General features: G+C 38.3%; 1 protein-coding gene and 1 long non-coding RNA gene across 2 annotated transcripts in view; one reads left to right on the top strand and one right to left on the bottom strand.

Annotated features, from left to right (window-relative positions):
* Nucleotides 1–5,554, top strand: part of LOC147756583 (uncharacterized) — a 7,592-nt gene extending 2,038 nt beyond the window's left edge. The window contains exon 2 of the long non-coding RNA XR_015323236.1: nucleotides 4,675–5,554. This is a non-coding gene — a long non-coding RNA (uncharacterized LOC147756583). The remainder of the gene's footprint in view (nucleotides 1–4,674) is intronic.
* Nucleotides 5,171–13,582, bottom strand: LOC111247914 (uncharacterized). Its single transcript, XM_022799460.2, has 7 exons — nucleotides 13,421–13,582; nucleotides 11,608–12,057; nucleotides 10,445–10,540; nucleotides 9,858–9,965; nucleotides 7,232–7,386; nucleotides 6,380–6,559; nucleotides 5,171–6,144 (listed from the first exon to the last, which is right to left on the bottom strand). The coding sequence occupies exons 1-7, from the start codon at nucleotides 13,443–13,445 to the stop codon at nucleotides 5,713–5,715; spliced, it is 1,446 nt and encodes a 481-aa protein (XP_022655195.1). The 5' UTR covers nucleotides 13,446–13,582; the 3' UTR covers nucleotides 5,171–5,712.
* Between the last annotated feature and the right edge of the window lie 10,136 nt (nucleotides 13,583–23,718).

Here is a 23,718-nt window from a genome sequence, read left to right as displayed (position 1 = left end):
TATATAATCATGTTAAATTCAGCCGCATATAATAACAGAACATAGCTGTCAAACCTCAGTCAATATAAAAATACAGGAAAAAGGAGAATCAGGCTTTATTACGTATCCTACTTATAAAGCCAGCTTAATAGTTAGGATGTAGAGGATGCGTTGCATCTGTATATCCAAAAAATCTGCTGATTATGTGTTAGCATCATCCTTTTTGTTAATCGCGTGTGATTACTGTTATTCCTATATGTCTGTTCGACCTGAACTGTTCTTAAGGCATTCGGAAAACAATTTTGCTAGAGCGCGTAATGTATGTGTTAATAAAAATAAGCCTGGAAATTTTTCCGTTCAAGGCTACCGAATGAGAACACGTTTTACTCGCGCAAGACCTTAAAAGTCACCAGATATGTGCGTTTGTCAAGGCTTCATTGTTGTATCACGCAATACTTACACAATATAAATAAGCCTTGTTCTCAGATTAATTTAAAGTCGAATGCATCAGCGGACTTCAGTTAACAAGTAGAATGCATCATATTCAAAGTTCATCTAAAACTGAAGGTATTTGAAAGAGATGAACAAATGGTTACATAAAGTTGTATTCTTAGAAATTACTACTAAAAATTAAAAACCATACGCCATAAACTTCGTTTATTGTATCTGAAAATCAGGATTTTACATATTAATCCATAATCGCTCTATCTACTGCAACGCTCACGTACTATTTTTTATTAGTGGATTTGAGATGCGATCAACTATTCCGTGACTGAAAACCCGCAAAGTACACGGAAAGCAAAGCTAATATACCTTTCACAAAACTGTGGAACAGTCAACTGTTCGCCTTTGTGGAAGACCAATATTTTTAGGAAAAATCATCTGTTCTCAATTTATGATCGGTGTACGTAATGGAAAATAGGTTGATTCAGAGCTCTTGACCATAAGTAACTTGCGACAGTGTTTTTCTTCTATTACTTTCATTGCGATTTTTATGTGTATTTTTCAAACTCCCGAATATCGTAAGCTCGAAACTAGCGAGACAAGCAAATATGGGCTTTGTTCACATATGTTGTTTCACATACATGACCTATATGTTTAATTTTAAAACATAATTTCAATTCAGAACCGAAAGTACTCGAATATGAAGTAGATATGATAACTGAATTAATAATAGAAATAAAAAAACTCACACGTAACCATAAAGTCTAAACGGACTTGGTAAGTTGATGTAGAAAAAATACTTAAGAATGTTACTCTTTTTTTTTTTTCACATATCACAAGTATTGGAACATGTATAAACCTTGAGTGTTATATTCATGAAATTTGCTAATATCCACTACGAATAAGTAAAGACTAAAGATTGTATAAGCCGTTACATAATGGACCTGCTTGCTAAAAATGATTTTCATCGACTTGTCTAATACGACCGCTTACACGAAAGCACTTTTTCTGTTAAGGAGCTTCCTTGATTTCGTTCAGACCACTCGACTGTGGGTGCCCCTCCAGACGCTTTCGATTGACCGCTTTTTACAACCCGGATACAAGAATCGTCCCCGACTGGTCTGGGGACCACTATGCCAAGCACTCCTCGGCCACAGTGGCCATTTCAGCTGGGTTCAAACATACGCAGGCATCAGACCTCCCATAACCAGCAAACCTTCCCCTCTAGCGGTTTTTTGGTAATAGCGTCCTATACAGGCTGTAAGAGCTTTCCTATCAGACTCGTCACAATGCGAAATTTAGGTTGAACCTGGAACTGGGTAACAAGCTCGGTGCAACGTTGGACCACAGAACATTAAAGAAAAAGAGCGCGTGATGAAAGTACTCGGGCAATAGCCACAGCAGCGCAAACTAGCGATCGCCGATGTGGCACTGCCTGTTTCGTCTGTCTGTTATAAACATCTTTCATCTACGACGAGCTTTAGCAGAGAGATCACTGCAAACGGACTCAGTGTGGTCCAGATTTAGGTTTTTGTCCTGTCCCTTTCAGCAGAAAACGACCTGTAGTTCAAGAGACTGCGATGGCTGTGCCATTCATTAGCAGACTTGCAAAATTCGTTCGCACGCCACTACTGACCTGAAACCCGGCTATAAAGTTTTCTTAGAATAATTATGGTTAGAAGAGCTGTGGTGACTAACACGATGGATGGTAACATCCCGGTTGATTAAAATGTTTTTTTTTCACAAAGGCTGACCCGAGCATTATTCGGCACCTTTACCTTTTCATAGTGTTTAACTAAAGTTTTATAGCTAATATATGACTAAACGACTCTGTGGTACTGAAATACGGGTTGCAATCGCAATATTGCTTGTGAATAGGATACAATTACAGTAGACAATAGTATGTACGATGACTTCGTTCCTTTATACTCAGCCGTGTCCGGGTAAACAGCAGCCTAAGGGTAAAATTCTGTCCAGTGACGTGAGCGGTGCCTGCAGCTAGCCCCAGTGGCTCCTGTCGTAGATCAATAAGTATAAAACATAGTGTGGCCACTCGGGTGCCAATAGAGTCATATTAGCGGCAGTCAGTCTGCGCTGACTTGAAGCCAGTTCTTACTTAGTCCGAAATAATCGTCTCTTCTTTCTATCGACACCTCGGCTACCATTGTCAATGTATGTAAAAAGATAGAAAAACAATTTATCTATGTAATCGTGCATCTGGTTTGTGCATGACAGTGATGTAGCGCATAGCGGCTATAGTTTAAGAAGATTAACTTACAAAAGTGGCATGCTGTTCGTTTCTTTTTTTAAATGAATCACTCATTATTACAAATACCTTCCGGGTAAATATGAGAAACGCCAACTGGCCCATTACGATGCCCATTCGTTACCTCTATTTAAATTAAACCCGTGCTCAAAAACTTTACTAGTACAAGGGTGATCTAACATGCGTATCAGTCGTTTCGTTTATTTGCTGCAGGAATGATCGTTCTTTACATACCTAATATGTTTTTCAACGCATAGAGCTTAGTACCAGCCATAAAACCCGGAAAGAACGATTAAGAAAGCTATGCTCACTGATCCTTTATCTTCAATTCTCTCAACCTGACACGTCATCATCGACAACATGAGAGAAAAAAGGTTTTGCCGTACCTGCGGAGTTTTACAGTCTCGTACTTTACCCATAGGACAGTAACACACAAGCAGCGTAACGGTTGATACTAAAACCTCTGCAGTAGGACATGGGATACAATAACGTCCGAAAGTTTGTCTGCCTGCAAGAGAGTCCAGAGAATCCCATGTGCTGTACTGTAATCTACTAGCCATCGGGCGAGGTGAGACAACATTAGAACAAAGAGCTCAATAAGCGTTAACAAGAATCACTGGCAACTAAAATTGTGCCAAAAACGTGGGGAGCAATAGAGCAAAGGCGTTTGGCTACGAGTGCGGAATTCACAATTATGTAGGCGCTTTTTAGTAGCGATCAGATTGAAACGCAACGGAAAAAAAGCTCCCAGAAGCGCAAAAGGCAATAGCAACAATAAGGATCAACAAAATCATATAAGACACAAAATGCTACAAGAAAGTGCAAAAAGGGTAGAAACAAAAAAGTCACCCGGAACTTGGGAAATATGGAAACTCGGGACGCTTAGCAGTTCGCAGGAAGAATAAAGCGTGGACCCGATGAGCTTCCGATGAGTCCGCCATCTCATCTTCAATCTAAATAAATTTATTTCTACGAATATTTCATACACTGTTCCATTTTGTGATCGCCCCAAAGACTATTCTATTAAGTTCACAGTTAACAAAGCATCACATCTCGTGCACACTTACACTATTATAGGATTTTCAAGACCTGGGCGAGTCTATTTGACTACTTCTAGAATAGGTCCGTCAAAAATTCGAGGACAGCTAGCATGCGACATGATTGACATCACTAACCTTCAAAACGCAAACATTCCTCCGCATTTCAGCTTTATTTGACAGATTATTTTTACTTCCAGTGACTATTTTGAAGTCTGATGCTCTACATGTCACATGGTTATAAATGTAAGGCTTTTTTGACAAGACTTATTCGCCTGCAATTATCAGTGATGAAAAGAAAACGCCGATGCTCTCCCCAAACTTCAGTATCATGCCGAAATTTAGCTGGAAGACTTCAGTTTAACGCTTACCTAAATTTTTACAATCTTGCGCCACTCGGGCAGAAAACCTGGGCTCGTGGGAAAGAGCAAGTAATCCTTGTAGTTTATGAGCAACAACTCGCGGACCTCAAATAAAATTAAAGGGTTAACCTATGTTTATAGACACAATTCATACGAACGGTGATTAGAAAATATAATTGGGTACATTAAATGCCATAGGTCAGTAGATGTAACAACATTTTTTGGACTGGGTCAGTTTCTCAAAACACGCCATTCACACTACTTAGAACATTCAAAGTGAGAGCTCAGCAGGAAAATATCTACGGGACTCTCGTTTGTCTATTTAGTTGCAAATGGGTCTTCAGAAACAAATTAAAACAGGAGTAAACTAAATTAACTATAAGATGCACTAGTTGATTTGATAGCATGATAACTATATAAGATCTGTTTACATAATGGGGATTCATTATAGGAATCAGCCTATGTCAAAGCCTGCTCATTTAGTTCTCTATGTTGTTGAAACTGAGAATTCATTTCAGTTAAGAGTAAGTACCGTTACGCTATTCCTGTCTGGGGAATCACTAAGATCACCTACGCACGTTTTCAGATGTACATGTATACAACACTCCTCAAAGACACAACTTCATGAACGAGAATCAAGTGGTTACGTGCAATGCGGATGGCTGCGAGGCCCTGCTCCAACAATGAAAGTGCATTTTGAACGAGAGAACATGGCTTCTTTGCTTAACAATCGCCTATGTCGATTTTACAGTCTACGAATTCTTTTACTGGCATCGTATCATGGCCAATGGTTTTTTTCACCGCCTGGCTGAGCACATCGAACACTGTAGAAAATTCGAACACCGTAAACCTATTCAGAACTACATGAACTTAAACAGGTCCCACCTGTTTTTAAACTGGTAAACCCATTTACCAGTTCTTAAGCTATGAACTTTGTATACTTCAAGTGAGTGTGCTGTTCTTTAAGAACTAAGCTGGCCGTGCAATAACAAACAGAACAAGCTTCAGTGTATGTTTCATACTTTTGGTAGCTTAATAATAGTAAAATAAATAATAATAATATTAAAAGGATAACGCTGTAATTATGAAAATGATTTCACATTTATTTGAGATGATGCAAACAATTATGAAATTAAAACAATCAGTGGACAATTCATTTACCTCATTTAATAGACGATGCAGCGCAATAAATGAAAGTCTTACTGGCCGCATTCTCTACTTTATTTTTTTTGCATGCGGAAACCTCTTAAAAGCGATTTAATTATAAATATATGATAGTTACTTTCCGTTTGTTTTCTTCGTAATTCGCGCTTGTATAAACATTTCCGTGTAATTTTATGGCGGCTTCACGTTCTCATAGTTCGCCATAACTGATTCCGTTTGATGGAGTATGCAATTTCTGTGAAGCTAAAGTAGAGACTGATAACAGCATTACGCTATCTGGGATTGACGCCGCATTTCGAAGAGTTTCAACGTTAGTGCGCGGGATGGTATTGAGTGGTTGAACTTTGGGAACACATAGAAAGCGTGCAACGGCGGCCGTCACATTCGACGTAATGTATTATATTAATTGATATCTAGAAATCGGCGCTACAGTCATCTATCGGTGTTATGATCGTTGATATTATAACACTACAAACCAAAAAAGAATTGCAAAGACGAGACTTGCTATGAATATAATGACGTTGGCGCCTCGTCTCCTTAAACCATACGGCAGCAGAGGCCCGACCGCAGGATCAAGCATCTCATCGAAAGCTAAAAGCATACCCAAGCCGCATGCGCTAAAACCAGAAGTACGTAATGTCATATCCAGAGTTTTGTTGAAGTAATCTCCTGCTGAGGTTTTGTTTAAGTCAATGCTTTGGGTCTCGGCTCCTTCTGGCTCATTCCTTTCTACTGGCATTGGTGATGGCTGTATGACGCTTTCATGACTTTGAGCCTCATTTTGAATGACAAGTGGTTCTTCCTTAGAGGGTGAAACAGCGGGGTATTTTTGCTTTTCTTCTAAATCAGTCAAAATGCCAGCTCCGATGTTCGCTGAAATCTCTTGAACACTCTGGAAAGTATCATATTTCTGTTACTCATAATGCAGTGGTATTTCTTCCAATGACAATAAAACAAAGTGATTGGGCTTAGATAAAAACAGGAAATCCTTTAATAAAAGGATCTATTAGAACATTCGAATAACCTTAATATAAAGAGTTTTTACCAATGGCTGTCCCCAATCAAAATAATATCGCAAAGGGGTATTGCAATCACGTATATCAAGAACAATTATAGTTTTCCTATACCATGTCCTCCTCGAAGGATGTTATATTTTGAATGCAGGCGTCCTTGGAAGATAAACGTGCCCGGAATACATCTTCGTAACCGTCACCGAAAGTCATCAGAGGGGGCGAATCACTTCGAAACTCCGGAAGAGCCGGGAAATCCTTATGCGGATACTTCGTCGCGCGGGGTAATTCAAATGCCTAGAAATGGCGTTACAGGGAAAGAGGGGCCAAAATCAGACAGTAGCCATCGTTAGCAAAAACCAAAAACTTTGCATTGTATTATCACACCACATGAATAACGCAGGAATAACAACTATAATATAATAAGCAGAGAAAGCCAGAAATAGAGAGAGAGAGGGGGGAGGGAGAGAAAGAGAGAGAACATAATGGCAAACGATCAGGACAGAATTTGTAACGGAAAACGTACCAACAGGTTTTTTTTCTTGTATAGCTCTGAATACAAAAAAGGATTATAAGCACTAGAAATCCTTCCGTTGTAATATATATAATGCTCAGAGATATATTTCAATCAATGGAGCAAAACGACGGGAAAAAAAGTGTAAATAAATATGTTTTGAATAAATATGAGACGACAAAAACAAGTGTTGAAAGGCGCGCAGTAGTCAACTGGCTAAAGACGCGAGGCTCGCTGCCAGGCTACTGCTAGTGTGTGATACAATGTATATTGAGAAATAAAGTGGGGTATTATTATTATTTTAATCCAACTGAAAATACATAAAACTACAAATGTAAAACGAGCTGTACTATTCTTGATATGCAGAACTTATATAACGGTACATCGCACACTACAAACTTTTGTCTAAACTATAGATAGATAGCACTGACTATTAAGAGTATTTTGTAACGTACCGCGGGTTCCATCTCAGTTTGACTACGCTTGCGTGAAAGAAGATCCTTATCCTTTAGCTCGGCTATTATTCTAGCTTCCTTATCGTTATCGTGTTCAGAATTCTCCACTTCATTAAGGCGAGCTTGCTCCTCGATATCGGAGGCCATCGTTGCGTCTATTCGCAATTAAAATCGAAAAGAAGGTTCATATTACATAAGAAGTACTTACAGACTGGCGTGCGGACCCCATTTTCAAAATAGTCTATTGTAAATTATCTAATGGAAGACAGCTAAATTTAACAAACTTCGTTAAGTTTCACGAGCAGTCTTCCCAACATGTTTGCTTCTATACGCTACTGTTACATGGATATTCTAGTTACATAATCCCTGGACATCCAGGCGGATTGCTTTAATTAAAGACTTACTGCACAAGCATAAACAATCACAAATGCTAGAAATAAGCTAAATACAACAAAAACAACAAAGTACATGAAGGCAATGCCTCCTGTCAAAAAAACTAGGAAACAATTTGCTCCACTGCTTAGATCAGGCTTTTGGATAGAACACCCAACGGTTCCAATGAAATACAGGCGCACACTAGGACATTATAATATTCAATCAGATTTCAATCCTCCCATTGACCGCATTTCGGAACGTTTGAGAACTTACCCAAATAAACTACCCGATATGACCTCGTTTAGTTGAAACGTCAAAAGATGATCGACGGACTTCAAAACAGATACTTTCGATAACAGCTAACTTTCAAGTGATGAAAAAAATACAACTAACAACGGCGCCACAGCTGATTTCGTTACTTCGCGGGGAAAGATTTACACGAAGCGACATTGCCTCGAAAGCGGGCTCCGCACCGCCATCTAGATCCGAATCCAATACCAAAAAAGGGAAGGGTAAGTGGGCAAGAGCGCGCCTAGTATAAATGGGTTGAATAAAGTAGTTGAATAAATAGGGCACAAAGGAGAAATGAACGACGACAATACATAATGTTTCACGAGCATACATAAGAAGAGTTATAGTTGCTAGTTACTAATGCGATCAAGTAGCTGGCGTCACTCGATGAAAACAATTATACGCTGAATCTAAACGGATCTAGTTATTCAGCGTTTCCGGTTCTTTTCTTCCGCATTTTGTTATACTTCCACTGACTCTTATTTTAGTTTTACTAATCACTCTTCAGAAAGTCTTTCACAACAGTTTAACTAGAAAACTTAATTTCCATTCTTGTTTTCGCCAACGTTCTGTTTTAAGTCGACCCCTTAATTAAGGGTTAAAATTTATGGATTAATCGAACAGTCGGTTAACAAAGACAGTCATACTTAGCAGCATGCTAAGATCTTCAGCACACAGTCCTGCGGTAGGTTACTGAGTGGTACGGAATTGTACCACACGTGTATATATTGGTTTTGTTTTACACAAGTTCTATCTGCAGGCAAAAATTGAATCTAAGTCGACATGTTGTCTTTTGGTGCCACACTCGTGTCCTCACAGTAATTTTTTTTTAATTTTAAGCAATAGATTAGTAAGTTTCTCTAAGCTTTCATTAAGTTAAGCCAATCCACCACTAACACTTTTTGAATTTGCATAAACAATTATATTTATGTATATAAAAATATTTATATATACATGCTTTGCTTCAAGGCTTTTGATTTTCGGGGCTTCAGTTAATACGAGAAAACGAAATTTATAAATCTTGCATTTGGCTGATGCCTTAGTACATTGCATGCTTAATACAAATAACTATATACAGAAAAAAGAACAAATACAAGAAATAGATACGTACGTAAAATAGAATGCGACATCAGCGAGGATTTCAGATAACGAAAGTGTTATTCACCTGTCTGACGGAGGTGTGTCACAGTCACTTGAATATAATAAACAAAACGCCTACCATATTCCTGCATTTCGCATCGTCTAGGCTTACAGAACTGTAAGTATTTTTACGATCCTAATGTGAGCAGGAACAATATTTTTCAATGTTAGTTTCAATGTTGACGAAGGGCGAAAGCTATAAGAAAACTGCTAGAAGAAGCAAACAGGCAGTGCAAAATAGTAGTTGCTGCGTGCCAAGGAGTGAAAGACGCTACCGCGTGAAACTGCGGTCATAATGGCGGACAGAACCGACAAGCCCAGAGGAGAACTGACATAGTATTTGACCCACTGTTCCTAACAGGGTATCGAAGCCTCTATACTTGCACAAAGGCACCTTTGCCGATGTGTGCACTGCCACAGCGAAAACGAAGCTGACATTTTAGGACAATTCTGCGCTGGAACTGAGAAAGGGGCGGACTGCTGAATAATGGTACTAAAATTAAAAACCGGCAAAAATGAAAAGCAAATAATAAAAGAAAGCATATGCTTTTTTTTATACTGCGAAGGAGCTATTTAAATGTACTAGGATTATTATCATGATGCTAAAAATCGGCTTTAAAATGGCAGTAAAGCATTACATAAATAATTTGAAAATTCAGCTGAAAAAACAATACTTTTAAAGAACAAAGTACAGTATTAAAGATGACCGCGTAATGTGTCCTGGTGCATCCTCACCACGATATACGGACCTGTAATTAAATGAGCAAGTTGATAGAACCGAATTTCAGTCTGTCAACAAGAAGTTGTCCTTTACACTCACCCTGTTGAAGTTCGCTCAAGTTTATGTTTGATTGTTGACCGGTGGACATCTGCGATCCGTTGTGTTGAATGCACTTTGATACCAAGTCTCCGAGTGGTGGCACCACAACTGGAGATAAAAATCAATGAATAAGTTTTGACGCGTTTTATAGGTTACTATATATATTAGTTTTTCAGAAACGCTCACGCTCAGATACTAGTTCATGTCGTTATTACGCAACATTCGAACCGTTCACTGCTTTTGAACATAATATATTTTACACCGACCTTATTTCTCATTCCTTAATCGCAAGCGCCGTTGTTCAGTCTTGAAATAAATATTTATTTATATATTTAGAATTGATACCGTTAAACATCTCCCAATAACCTAGTAGAAGAACAAAAACGGGCTGTCACGTATGTCTATATATTTGTTAGCTCAATTTGTTCTCCCATTATGCATGCGCCCCACTCGAACTGTAATTAGGTGGAAAATTTGCCATTAAAAAAGTTGCCATTATTTTTGAAAGTAGGCAGCAGGTCTTAGAACAAATTTAAACATAAGCCACAAGGGTGGCGCAGAGTAATTGACTGCGAGGGCAAACTTACAGGTGTTATTGATCTTCAGTTCTAGTGACTCCTCCGAATCAGCGTCGGCTGCATGTGTCTCTATTACACGAAGTGGTTTTATTGGCGACGGTGCTCCTAAAATTTTCATATAGATAATTCATAGAGCATCAAAATCTTGTACGAATGGCATTATCATTCCGCTGTAGGCGCGATAATTTAAATACAATGCAGGCATCAATACAACGTAATTTTATAATTATGCAACTTGAAAAGTAGTACTAGAATAAGAATAAGTTTCAATTGAAAAAAAAGTGAACTTAATCTCTTTCTTGTCCGAATAGCGATACTATCAACGTTAAGTTGAAACTCAACATTAGGTAAGTAGACCTGGCATGTATCCGGAACTAGTTCAGGTATTTTTATTCGAGGTTATGTTTACTATGGGGCCAATAAAGAAACAACACGTCGACTATCAAATAATTTAATTGTTGGGTTATCGGAAAAACAAGTTTACAACAAACATGGTATATAAAAACTCAAATGATGATCGATATCTTAAATTCCCTTTTACTTATTCGCTTGAGAAGATAAATTCAGCGTAAGATAATACATTTGAAGGATTAATTGGTTCAAAACTAATACACAACCGGAAATCACATGTAACAAGTAGATAAAAACACGTTTAGAAATTCTTAGCTAGAATGCAATAAAGTTGATACATTATTGGATCTCCATACGTATAGTATAATATTTGATGTTCTGATTGACAGCACGATTGACATGAACAGACTCATGAACACCGCTCTGGAGCATATACAACGGCTGTAAATGTGCTTGGGGTCTATACCTCTATACTGCAGTTGAATTCTCGGTGCTTTGCTGCTACGAAAATGGAAATTGTGATATCTTGGATATCCTACTTATATACGAAGCTTCGTATGCGATGCTACGCCATCACTGACTACTATTTCTTTACAGCTGATGCTTACTAGATAAATATATGTAGTGAAACGTGGGATGATCGATTCCCCATCATAAAGATGCACCTCATTAGATTTCGTACCTCCTCCACTTCTTTGCACTCTGTTCTGTGAACTGGTTTGAATTTACGAAATATTGTGGAAGTGCGACGAAAACGGCGAGAAAGAATTAACTTCCCAAGTGGACCTTATCTATATAAAGTCAATAAATTCGTTGCCTACCAGCTGCTCCGAAATGTTCAACGAAACGATCGACTTTAGACTTGATATGCGAAGGCAAATCCTTTACGATATTTTTCAGGTCCTCTTCGGCGATTTTGATGCTCTGCTGTTGAACATCATCATGGCTGGGGGTGTTTTCGTGTGCGCTATGGGCGGCCACTACTGGATTGTTATCAAGCTTCACCCGAGCTGCATTAGCAGCACGAGTTTCGCCTGCTATTGCTGGCTTATTCTGCGGCTCCTTACAGGTCTCTGTGTATACGTTCTTTTTAATTGTAGCTTCACTGACAGCGTCACCCCGTTCCTCGAGTTGCTTTTCCTTTTGCTCTTGAGTGTTGCATTGTTCCTGTTGTACTTTGTTAGTATCTTTCGAATCAAAAATCTTGTCTCCATCCCCGGCATCTTCCTGATGATCCGGAGATAGCCGCGTCGTTTCGTTGCTGACTAAGACTGTGAACAGAGAAATTGAATAACTTCACTTGGAATACAGTTAACTATTCACAAAACTTCTACTGAGGAGAGAACTTGTGATTTATGGAAGGTTTGTACTGGGAAGTTTGCATGTTATATTGTTATCAGGGATAATATCGCTAATGTCTACACCTGCATCATACTACTGAAAAAACCGCAAATATATCTATCTAACGATATATATGTGGTTTCTCCTTACAGACTGAGACGAGAAGTCTGTTAAGAACGCAGAAAGGTCGGGGATTAACACATTAAACAAAACTCAAGCTATAACCCTGTAAAGGTTTATGGTTCAGCTGCCATTTTAAGTTAAGATGATGAAAAACAACATTATATCTAACTTGATGGAGCCTTCATTTTACTCGATGAAGCTTTTTTGTCACCATCATGTTTTACTTTTCCGACACATGTGTAGATTGTTTACATTCGTCTTGTATATAAAAGAAGAAGATGCTCTAGACAATGCTTAATTTTTCTATCTATTCAATCTAGTGAATATATTTCACGACGATGTCAACAATGACATGTGAGTACTTCTGGTGTTTTAAAAGAAATCGTTCCTTCTGGTCCTTCACGGGTTCGTTGACCATCGCTGGCATAAAATGAAATATCAAATCAGTAAATGTACTCTTGTACAATCATTTATAAATAAACGACGCCTAAAGAAAATAAAACGGATACTACATATACGGCTAAATATAAAACCTTGCGTGTATAAGTACCTACAAAAGATAGCGTAGCAAAAATAGTCTAGGTATCTGGTGCAAATTTCAGCGCATTCGTCCAATCAGATAGTCCTGAAATGTGTCTATAATTTGTGTATTTTATCACAGTGTGCTGCCTATCGAATGGAAGCTTATTCGATATGAATAAATCTGGCATGTTATTGTTATACAACAGGAAAGTGGCGATATACAGCCTGACTCCGATAACTATAACAGCAGTGATTTGCAAAGCGGAGTTCGAAATGTAGTTTCGTTCGGAAAGGGAGACAAGAAGGCTCGACGAAACAAAAATTGATTTTACCTTTTCACTAGTACCATAATAGCAACCCTGCTTCCCTAACACATTGCTGTCACTATTATTTGCCAACACCGCTCATGTGATAAGCAATTGTGTTTTCGATGGTCTTACACACGGATCATGCTCTTAAGTCAGCAACTGTTCTCTATTCGCGCTCATCCTATGACTTGGCACTAACCTGGTATTCAAACTGGTTCAGGTTCTTTCCCAATTTACGTGACCCTCTTAGCAAAGTATACAAAACACCACATGGTGCAATACCGCAGAGTTTTACCAATAAAATCTAGCTGTAAAAATGTCTTAAAATCTTCCCTCTTACCGGAATAGTACTTTGTATCTTCCATGATAATCTATGCGGACGTTCAACACACACAGAACCCGTTACTGTCACGACTGCAGTTCTTTTCAACCCAACGGCTTCTTGGCGTTTTCGTAAACGAACTGCGCATGCAAATGAGGTGGTGTATTTTCGTTAGAAAAAACAGCATAATCTTAAGAGGGCGAAAGAGAGAGAGAGAGAGAGAGAGAGAGAGGAGGGGGAGAGAGAGGGGGAAGGACAGAGAGGGGAGAGAGGGAGAAAGCCAAGAGGAGAGAGAAAAAGATGGTAGCGCCCTCTGGGCCAGAGGGCGCTGTAATGCTATCAGTACGTGGACATCATGATCATCATTAGAATTAGATTATGGTGAAAATCGTATCTTTCCTATGAGCGGGACCTATATTGAATTGTTTAAATAATAGGACCGACATAGGTGACTAGTATTCACATCGATGATGCTAATTCACATTGATGTTCAGGTAGGCTGAATCAACAGAATTACATGCGGGTCCGCTCTGGTCTGTACATGAGATTACGGTTGGAAGAATATAACGTTGAAGGTTCCGCATCCAGGATTACTTAAGCTTAGTATTTAAATTATAGGTTTCTTTTTGTTTTCTTTTAGGTCAGGTTGTTGCCAATAGTTCCCTATAAACTATTCGTGTCCGTTTGTCCTGAAAACGATTGGCCTATGCAAAGTTCATACATTCTAATTAAACTGCTTTTCAAAACGATACTCCAAGTTGATAGAAAGCTGTTCTGACAGGCTTATTTAACCCAGCTTATTACTAATTAGTAGCCTGAATTAAATAAGCGCAATAGAAAATGCGGTCATCTATACCTTATGTCATCTGTATTTTTCCAGCTAGCTGACGAGAAAATCACAAACAGTTTTGATAAAATGCTTATTGCGAAACAGCTTAAGCCTGAAAGAGCAAGAGATCCTCTTTACAATATTGCCAAGTTTGCTGCTTAGGGCTGAAACGGACTAATAAGTTTTGAAATCACTCACTCAAAAAGGCACCTATGGGAAATTCAAATGAGAACTGCAATGAAGGTTTCACCCAGTACTTTTTCAATGTATAATATTTTGATAAAAAATCCAGAGATAGTCTCATTAGCAAAAAAGAAATTAGTTACATTGAAAAATAACTTACTTCTTACGACTGTTTTAGTAATTTAAATCTCTGGTTCATAAAACCTATGTGAGACGATTGAAGCTACGCAGTCGAATGTTTTATTTACGAAATAGCAACATTAGTTTCCATCCGGCCAGGTAATATTGAATATAAGATTCTAATTAATCAAATGCCTGCTTGATAATAATCGCATAAATCCACATACTGCGCCTAACAGCTTCCCCAACCTAAGAGCGAGTTTGGCTGCCTGAGAAATCTAGGAACGATACAGAATAAGCGTTTTCAACAATTAAAATATCATATCATTCAAATTAGAATATTTTTACGGGTACGACATTAATTACAAGTACTTTTGAGTTTTAGAGTTTTGGTTAAGTAATATAGAGGTTTTCTCTCATAATATATCAATATCAATAAATCTAATAATATAATTATAAATAAATATAAAGAATAAATATAAATCAATAAGCTCAATAATTTTACGGTCTCTTTACAGGAGCATAGTTCAAGTCGTGTACTGCTGCGGCACCGACGGTGCAGCTAGTGTGATAGTTAAAGTGAAATTCATATACATACATTTAATATTATTTCTTGTTAATATGGTTATTTGTCAAGTCAATCGTCGGCTCAACACCTTATTTACGATTTTCATACAAACGATTTTAAGATCGGTTTGTTTCATAACATTGATCGTTATGCACATTCGCTTATAAATTGATTATAATATTGTGGCTTTTGCTTACGCCATTTTGTGTCTTACAACTCGGGAACAAAAATATAAAAATTGGAGGATAAAAAATACCTATTGTAATGAGGATGTATAGAGTAAACGATTATTCAGTGTATCGTTGGTCTTCGGTTGCTTGCTTGCTGGCCGTGCCACTATTCCTGAAGAAAGATTGTTTTTGTCATGGAAGAAAAAATTCAGAATTCTGCCGCGTACCCCAAATGTTCAAGTTAATTAATATTCATTGTTGATAAGCTTTCGACTGAATATACTTCCTTAAAGACCTAAGTAATTTTCAAGAGGAATCTTCCACATTGTCGTAGTATCGTAATCTATATACCGGCCGGATCTCATCTGATATCAGATGATACTATCTAGAGCTACTATGGTAATCTGGTAGCTTATTTCGATCTTACCTTTAACACTAGAAAACATTGAGCTACTAACACGCTTCTTTTTTGATTGATTTTGCACAATTGTCATGCTCCAGTTGAATATTTTCACAGTACAAGCACAAATCTGATTAATTAATTATCAGCGACCTTGACAAATGATATGTACTTAGCTGTCGTATGTGAGTTTAACTAGTAGAGGGTTAGCAAGGTTCGCTATTTATCAAAGCTTATTGTAGCTGGTCATGGAGAACGGCAGTCATAGGTCGGTGGCATACGCAGTAAATGGCCATTCCAGCTATTGATCGCATGCAATCTCCTGAAATATTTCTGCACCGACGCTTGAGAATCTTACTGTCATTCTTATTGGCTGCCGTAGGTATCACCAACGAAATGGATTGACGCACGCAATTAGGACTGGATCATGACAAAGCATTTAGGGACTACAACATATTCTAGACCACCCGTACCTGTGTAAGGCGGAAAGCAGGAACAAACGCTTGCTTCTCCTTTGTCAACAGCAGAAGGCGATTATGTTTTTATTATAACTTGGTAGAACGTTCACTCTGGGTGAAAAGTTTTTATTTATAGCATGCTGTCAGATGCAAAGCTACTCCCTTTTACTAGTCAAGTTTAATCTCAGCCGCAGATAAACCTGTTAAATACAAGGAAAATTCATTGCAATGGCGTGCGCAATGGAAACAGTCAATAAAAGTCATTCGTCAAGCCAGTCTGAGATTGCCTAACCTTGTTAATTATTTTCAACGAGTACATTAAGGAAGACCTGAAACCCATTTATACACAGAGCTGGACAATTTTCCTGTTTTTAACGGCCTGTCACGAAAAAATCTAGTTGTATACTAACGCGACATTTGCTCTCCAAAATTGCTTTCATTTTCATCACCTATCATGCCTCTAGATGCTTGTCATTAAATTAGATAGATATACAGATGCATTGGGGGTACGCGCACCCCTGAAATTACGCTGAGAGTAGCGAAAACTGGAATGGTGAGCTGTGCCTAACTTGCCGTAATACAGAAAGAGAAGATGAGAGCCCAGGTAAAACTCACGTTCGCTGACAACTGCGTGGGGATCCAATTTGCTATATATTTGCCCATATTACTGTGATAATACGAGTAGGGGGACCTCGACCACGCTGAAATAATGTACCAGCCTATGCGGAGTACGGAATTCTGTTTATTGCGTGACGTGCTGATTGTGGAATGAGTGGACTCGGTAGTTCTCTGCTGAATGAAGCTATGGAATAGTGTAATAAATGGGTTTCACGATGTCTATGTTTAAATAAATGGGTCTACGATGTTTGCACGGCTGAAGCCAACTAAGTTAGCGGCCACGGGATGTGTGATTGCCACTCTGGCCTTCAGAGCCGTGCAAATAGGCCCAGCCCGAATATTGAATCGTGTTCAGCCGATCCGGCCTTGTCAACATTGGAAGCACGACTGTGTCAGTTAGCGTACAATGTATACGAGAGGATTGTATCAAATGAGAAAACAGCTTTTCAATATTGAAAGCTGTAGTAAATAGATTCGAGTTACAATTGGGAAAATTTAAGAAAAGATGTTGTTTTACAGTTCTTTGTATATTGCAAAGCGTGAACTTCGAAATTTATATTGTCATTCGGCTTTAGGGCCATATTCACCACCGCTGTCGTGGCTGTAATTATGTCGTCTCCCTCAAAAAGATACATTACTATTTCTCATACAACTGGATTTAGGCATTATAATGCACGTCCACTGGTCAGTGTGGTCCCGTATAGAAAATCGGTATTTACTTGTCTTGTATTTTCTAGATAGCTGACTTTAAGGTGACTCGTTTAAGTATTGTTTAAACGAGTGCAAGGCCAACATGTTCTCTAAGCCCTGGTTGCATCTCGTAGACAGCAAGCATTGTAAACACAAGTACTGGATTGAAGGGTGTACTCTATAGCCATTAAAATGGTTATTTCATCATACCCCTACTTACAGATCTATTCATTTGTCAACTGGATTTCCCTTTGTTAACGAACGTGTATTCGCCGCCTCTGAACTAGCCGGTTACCTACAGAGTAGTTTTACGTGTGTCCACATTATGATCAGACATTCATTTAGCAAACTAATCTGTATTGTCCTACTTATTTCATACATCATCATAATCATGCAAAAATTACAATAATACAAGATGAAATCGATCAGACAAACAGCTTGTTACTCCCGCTACGGGTATAAGGCAAGAGACGCTAGCTTATAAGGCCGAAATGTGTCTCCACCTTTCTCTCCCTCTTATATCTCCCTGAATATAAATATACGCAAGGAGTTATCAAGTAGGTTGAAGGCCTTGTATTAAGTTGAGACCTCTGGTCGATTTAGGTTCTGCTTTTAGCGCTCGAGTCAAACAGCAAATGTATCTCGATAGCAGGCATTTTCTAGCAAATCTTACAAAGTGCTTTTTGTGAAGCAATGAATTTCTACTCGGAAAACATGGACATGACATATTTTGTTTATTTATGTCCTCGTCTTTTATTTAAAATAATTGATGTTCACGATACCGCCATATTTACTAGGAACTCGCATCAGACGGCGAGTAACGCTTAGTCCATTAAACACCGTTCGATTCGTGTTCGCATGCGCGGTAACGCACAATGCAAGCGGTACAACGAGGAAGTGTTTTCATGCAACGAAATGAATCTTTTGAAATGTCGAGTTTTGTTAAAATGCACATACTGTTGTGAAATAACTCGATGGGCCTCATTCAAGAAAGCATATCCAAGCTGCCAAGCGTATACAATTGAAATAGAAGCACGGAAATACAATATCCATTAAGAAATAATAATTCTGGCTTTTGTCTTAAAAAAAATGCAGATATGATCGAATCGGAATGTCTCATCACCCAGCAACTATAAGTACTACAATCCAAAAAACTTCAAGGGTGGGCTGGCTCAGCCCCTCTTCGAGGGGCTGGGTGCGGATGGAACAGCTGCGACAGGAAGGATAAGTCATACCTTTCTATAGAAAGTATGCAGGCTACTAAAAAATGAAGCTGAACACATTATCTGTAAGTAAAGATCATTATTAGGTGCCTATTTTGAATTTGTGCATAGTAATTGTCCTACCTTTAAACAAAATAAAGATGACTTAAGTATCTGGAACCGATTATAATCTTTATTCCTTCGTCACCGGTCGATAAAATGCACTGTATCACCTAAACAATTAATCTATTAGCAAACAGATATAAGGGATATGCCTCGTAATTTGCCTACGAGTCATCCAAACGGTGCAAACTTGCATGGTACAATTTTTTTTTAATCTTTGTGTATTGTCAACCGGCACCGAATTCCGTTCTTGTAAAACCACTCTCATTTTAAAGCGGGAAATCTATAGGCTCTGCTTACATGGCGTCAGTGGACCGAAAGGACTAAACCTAGAGGGCTAGGATAAAACCTAGCCCCATAGGGAGACCCCTGTATATAGAGTCGCATAATTTCGTTCCAGTTGTCCACAAACCTACCGGCCTAGACTAAGCACTATGAATATGGATACCAGTACAAAAGCGACCAGTGTATGGATATGTACAGGATAGGTTAACATACAATACAATAATATAAAACACTTTGTATGATTACGATAATTCAGTTTAGCTTTAATTCCGATACCCTACAAGGACGAAAACAAATCCAATCTTAACAGAAAGTAACCGCGAGCAATGTCGGCTAAATGCAGCGAACGAACTTTTCATGTTCGTCTAACTTCTTTAGAATACGTAAAATAAAACGATTTTCATCAGTGTTCCTGTCTAGACGTAATTTTAAACCGGGGCCACAGTCTGCGACAGGAGTATTGCCCGACTATCTGACCCGAAATGTCTAAAAAGCAATTTGAGGTAGAGATATTTTCTAAATTATCTTTCTTCAAAATTGGTTTAAGTTATCCATTCTGACAAGTTGAATTGTCTTTAAATGTGTCACGATTGTTCTCTAAGCGGCTTTAAATTTCAGCTGATAAGAATTCAATTATCTCACGTATTTCTTTATCATATTTTATATAAGCGTTTCTGCGATTACAATGTTCACTGATGATGATCACAATGTTGTTCGTAATTAAAATCATCACGTAATTAAAAAAAAAAAAAAAAAAGGACCTTTAAGCCAGTTTTCCAGCTTAATAAAGTTATGATTTCACACGTCATTCCCAATGAATCGTCTAGCTTGATTCTTTATTACTGGCTCGCTGTTTAGTTTTGTTGGAGTACTGCTAAATACCAAATATCGCTTCTGTCGAGCCACAGATAAGTGTGGGGCTTAATATTACACTCATTATAATAGGTGAGCTTCGGTTTTAATAGCAAATTATCCTCTATTATTTCTAATATTTTATACGAGTCGTGTACTGGCATTCTCAACCAATAGCAATTTTCTCTTACACCCGATTTTTTTCCCGTAAGGGTCGTGCACATCGAACGCCCCTTCGCTTAGGCACTTCTGTAGAAACTTAATAGAACTTGTAGTATGGATTATTGAATTACTAATATTCTAATCGATTTTTACACAACCGTTTACTTGTCAACACAAATAAAATTACTGCTTTTCTCAAATTTGACACGCATGAAAAATTGTATTCATACACAATACCACAAGCTAAGAGCTTGCCGTCGTTATAACATCCTAGGGTAAACGAGCATTGCCGCCTGATAATCAAGGACACCTCAACTGGTCAATCTCCAAAATTGCATGCTAATGCTTTAAAGCTGAAACGGTCAGCAATAATCTATGTTTAGGATGTTGCACCCTTTTAAACATCAACCTTGCGCTTGTGTCGAGACGGTTTATATTTTTGTCTGTGTATATATATATATATATTCTCAAAAAGTCCACTAGCGATCGTTTTGATTAAAAAAAACGAAACAATAAGCAAAATTCTAAATTCTGTCTGCAGATTTGTCTCTATTGAACGGAGAAAACTCGAAAAATAAAATAACTGGTTTGTACCCCGAATAACAGTAAAACCCTCTGACTCGATCGAGTGGCACAGAAATGTCCCCCCACTTAAATTTTACGGCGAACCAAAGCAAACGGCCAAGTAGTTGGCTTCGACGGCAAATTGTCCGGAAAAGGCATCGAGTTTTAAAGCGTCAGAACCGTCGTCTTAGTGAAAGACGTTACAGCCAGCACTTGGGAGGGGGCGCTTTACCGGAATACTTCGTTGAGCCAGACGTCACTTTAAACCCAAGTGGATATCACTGGATAGTTTTAGCCTCTGCCTTCGTTCTCGCGACTATTGGAAAATTTGTGGGGCTTCAGTACATGCCTTAAGGCTAATCATAATACACTCACCCGGTCAACAATAAATCTGGGCCCTCCATAACCTGTCAGTAGTGTATTTGCTGCTATGTAGAGAGGCCTACTGCGTATTAGATAGGTTTAGTGTAGACCCGATTATCCTAGGCATACAGTAGGGGGGCAGGGAAGTTATCAAGCTGTACAAAGTTAATAGCAAAATTTTTTCGGTAGCAGAGAATTATATATATATATATATATAGAGAAAGTATAATTGACTGAAGCTGCTATATTGAGCTTAAGCAAATTCACGTGACCTAGATCGATAGTGGTCCAGGTGCATGGCGTCCACAAACCTGACACCGAACCTCTAAGTCATTTACTTTGAATGGACCACGAGAAAAGAGCTGGCGCCTCGTAACTTTAATCAGCTCCTAATAACCTATTAAAGGAGACCTTGAACTCACGGATGCGGTCGAAAATGATTCATGAAGTATGCTGTCCTGCCGTAGGCTAGTCATCGTTTTACAACTTTATCATTTTTTTGTTGCAACGGTTTATGTAGCCCACTTTTATTTCATAGTATAATAATTGCTTGATACGAACGTGTTTCAAATAAAACTTTATAAAAAAAATCCATCCCCCTCCCTCACTTGCAAATGACCCCCCACCCACCTTCCCCAGCGACGTATCCACTCTACAAATCACAACTTTGCCACTTTAAGTGTTCTATATCTCATACCTTTACATAGCTTATTCACGCGCTGTTCTTCTTCAATAACCTATAGGATTTGCTTGAGGAATAATGCTAAGCAATTTACACACAGGTCTAAAGTCAACGCCATGCTTTTTAATCGTTTCAGGCAAGTAAGCAAGGAAAATTGATCAGTGAACAACTTTTCTTGCTTACTCAAGACGTAAATGGTTAACCGATACTCTCACTATTGCAGCAAACTAGGTGACTGGTCAAATTCAGCAAAAATATAAAAGCAATGAAATCTTAAAGCCGAAGCTATCTGCACTTGTCAAAAAAAAGCGACGGTGTACTACTGTTAGTGTTTATGGCTTGCTTCATTTCATCTTGCATACGATCTTTATAGATATCGATACTGAACTTTATGGCAACATCTTCTAATCTGTTCAATCAGAAATTTTCTTTAGTATAGTCGAGAAATGTTTCCAGTTAATTTATGTTTATTGTAGTTTATTGTAGTGTTGTTGTGATGACTGTGCAGTGTTCAACATTATCACCGTAACTAATTTCATTAATGCAGGATTTCGTTGCCTTAAATCAGTTGGCCACTCAGATTTATACAGTTGTCCTGATAGTTATTTACAATGTTGACCAACACAACAGTTCGCGTAGCGCATTGTTTCTTCCGGTTCTCGACCCCTTGGCATTTATGTGTTGGCTACGTTCATGACAAAAGCTGGTCAGCGAACGCGATAGGTTTGAGAATGGCGCTTAAACGAACATATACTTTTGCTCTATGAAATATTTACGGTTACTATATATTAGTAATTTCACAGTCAAGGTTTATGGATGAAACACTGCAAGAAAAACACTGGCATGACTTAATCGTTGTTGTTTCAAGACGTAGATAAATATTGAGCAACATGGAAAATGTAGACGCATTAAAAAAGCACTATAAGAACTTAATAGGTAATTTTGTGCGTACTCATACATCAAATTATATATTGCATAATTCTATTCCTAGCCACTCATATACTAGATGACATAAACTATAAAAACATGTATGATATAAATGTAGTAAATCGCATAAAAAACGAAGTCAGTTAAATTCCATTCGTGAGATTGATGAAACATTTTATGGTCTTAACAAGCAGATCAGCTACAGAGAAAGTGATATACTAACGGATTGGGGAATTGTAAAATGGTGCTAAGACGGAACAATGTTAGAAAAAAGTCACTGGTTAAGCGGCCCAGCAGTTGGCTCAAGCGCCAAAAAAGTCCCAGGCGTCGTTCACGACCTTCGAAGCTTGCTGGTGGAGATCCGGAAATGGCCCATCTACCCATAAAACGGGGCATCGATATGATTACAGACGACATACCAGAACTGACTATGCCGTTGCTAACCGATTTCGCCTTCGGAGTGCTATCGGCAACAGCACCATTCATTGTTCAGGCTGCTAGCAACATACTGTATTACATGCGTGATCCCTCTACCTTCAGCTAGTACGCGTTCTCAAGCTGAAAGCTCATATCTCCTGTGCTTCTACAATGCATTTATCTTGATAGCGTAGCACGCTTCAACAACAACATGTCGAGCTTTTGTAACAACGCGGGCTGTCGTGATAAATAATATTTATCGGCGCAAAATTATAAGTAAAAAATATTTCACCGTGAAAGGAAATTTAGTACCTATGTTTGTAGCGAAGTGGCAGGTAGATTACATGTAGCAGGGAATCTGTGGTGTGTGAATGTATGAAGTTTACAGGTGTTATTATTAAAAGCCTGTCTACATTTTTAGATTACACCTTTTTCATTCAGGATTTCTAATTTCACTGTGCTATGCTTCGTGGACTTCTAGTACATCTCATTCCCCTACCTTTATAGTTTATTATGGGTGTGACTCTCCTTTCACATGAGGTTTCCGTTCATGACCATAACGATTTTGTGCCGGTTAATAGAAGTTAATAGAGATTTTTCCTGTTAAACAGTAACGGTAAATGATACGCTTTTCCTGTTAAACAATAACGGTAAATGATATGCTTTTCCTGTTAAACAATAACGGTAAATGATACGCATATAT

Source organism: Varroa destructor, unplaced genomic scaffold (assembly GCF_002443255.2).
Source record: "Varroa destructor unplaced genomic scaffold, Vdes_3.0 BEIS01000003.1, whole genome shotgun sequence".
NCBI lineage: Eukaryota > Metazoa > Arthropoda > Arachnida > Mesostigmata > Varroidae > Varroa > Varroa destructor.
Note: the sequence above shows the minus strand (reverse complement) of the source record. Positions and strands in the feature narration are given on the sequence as shown.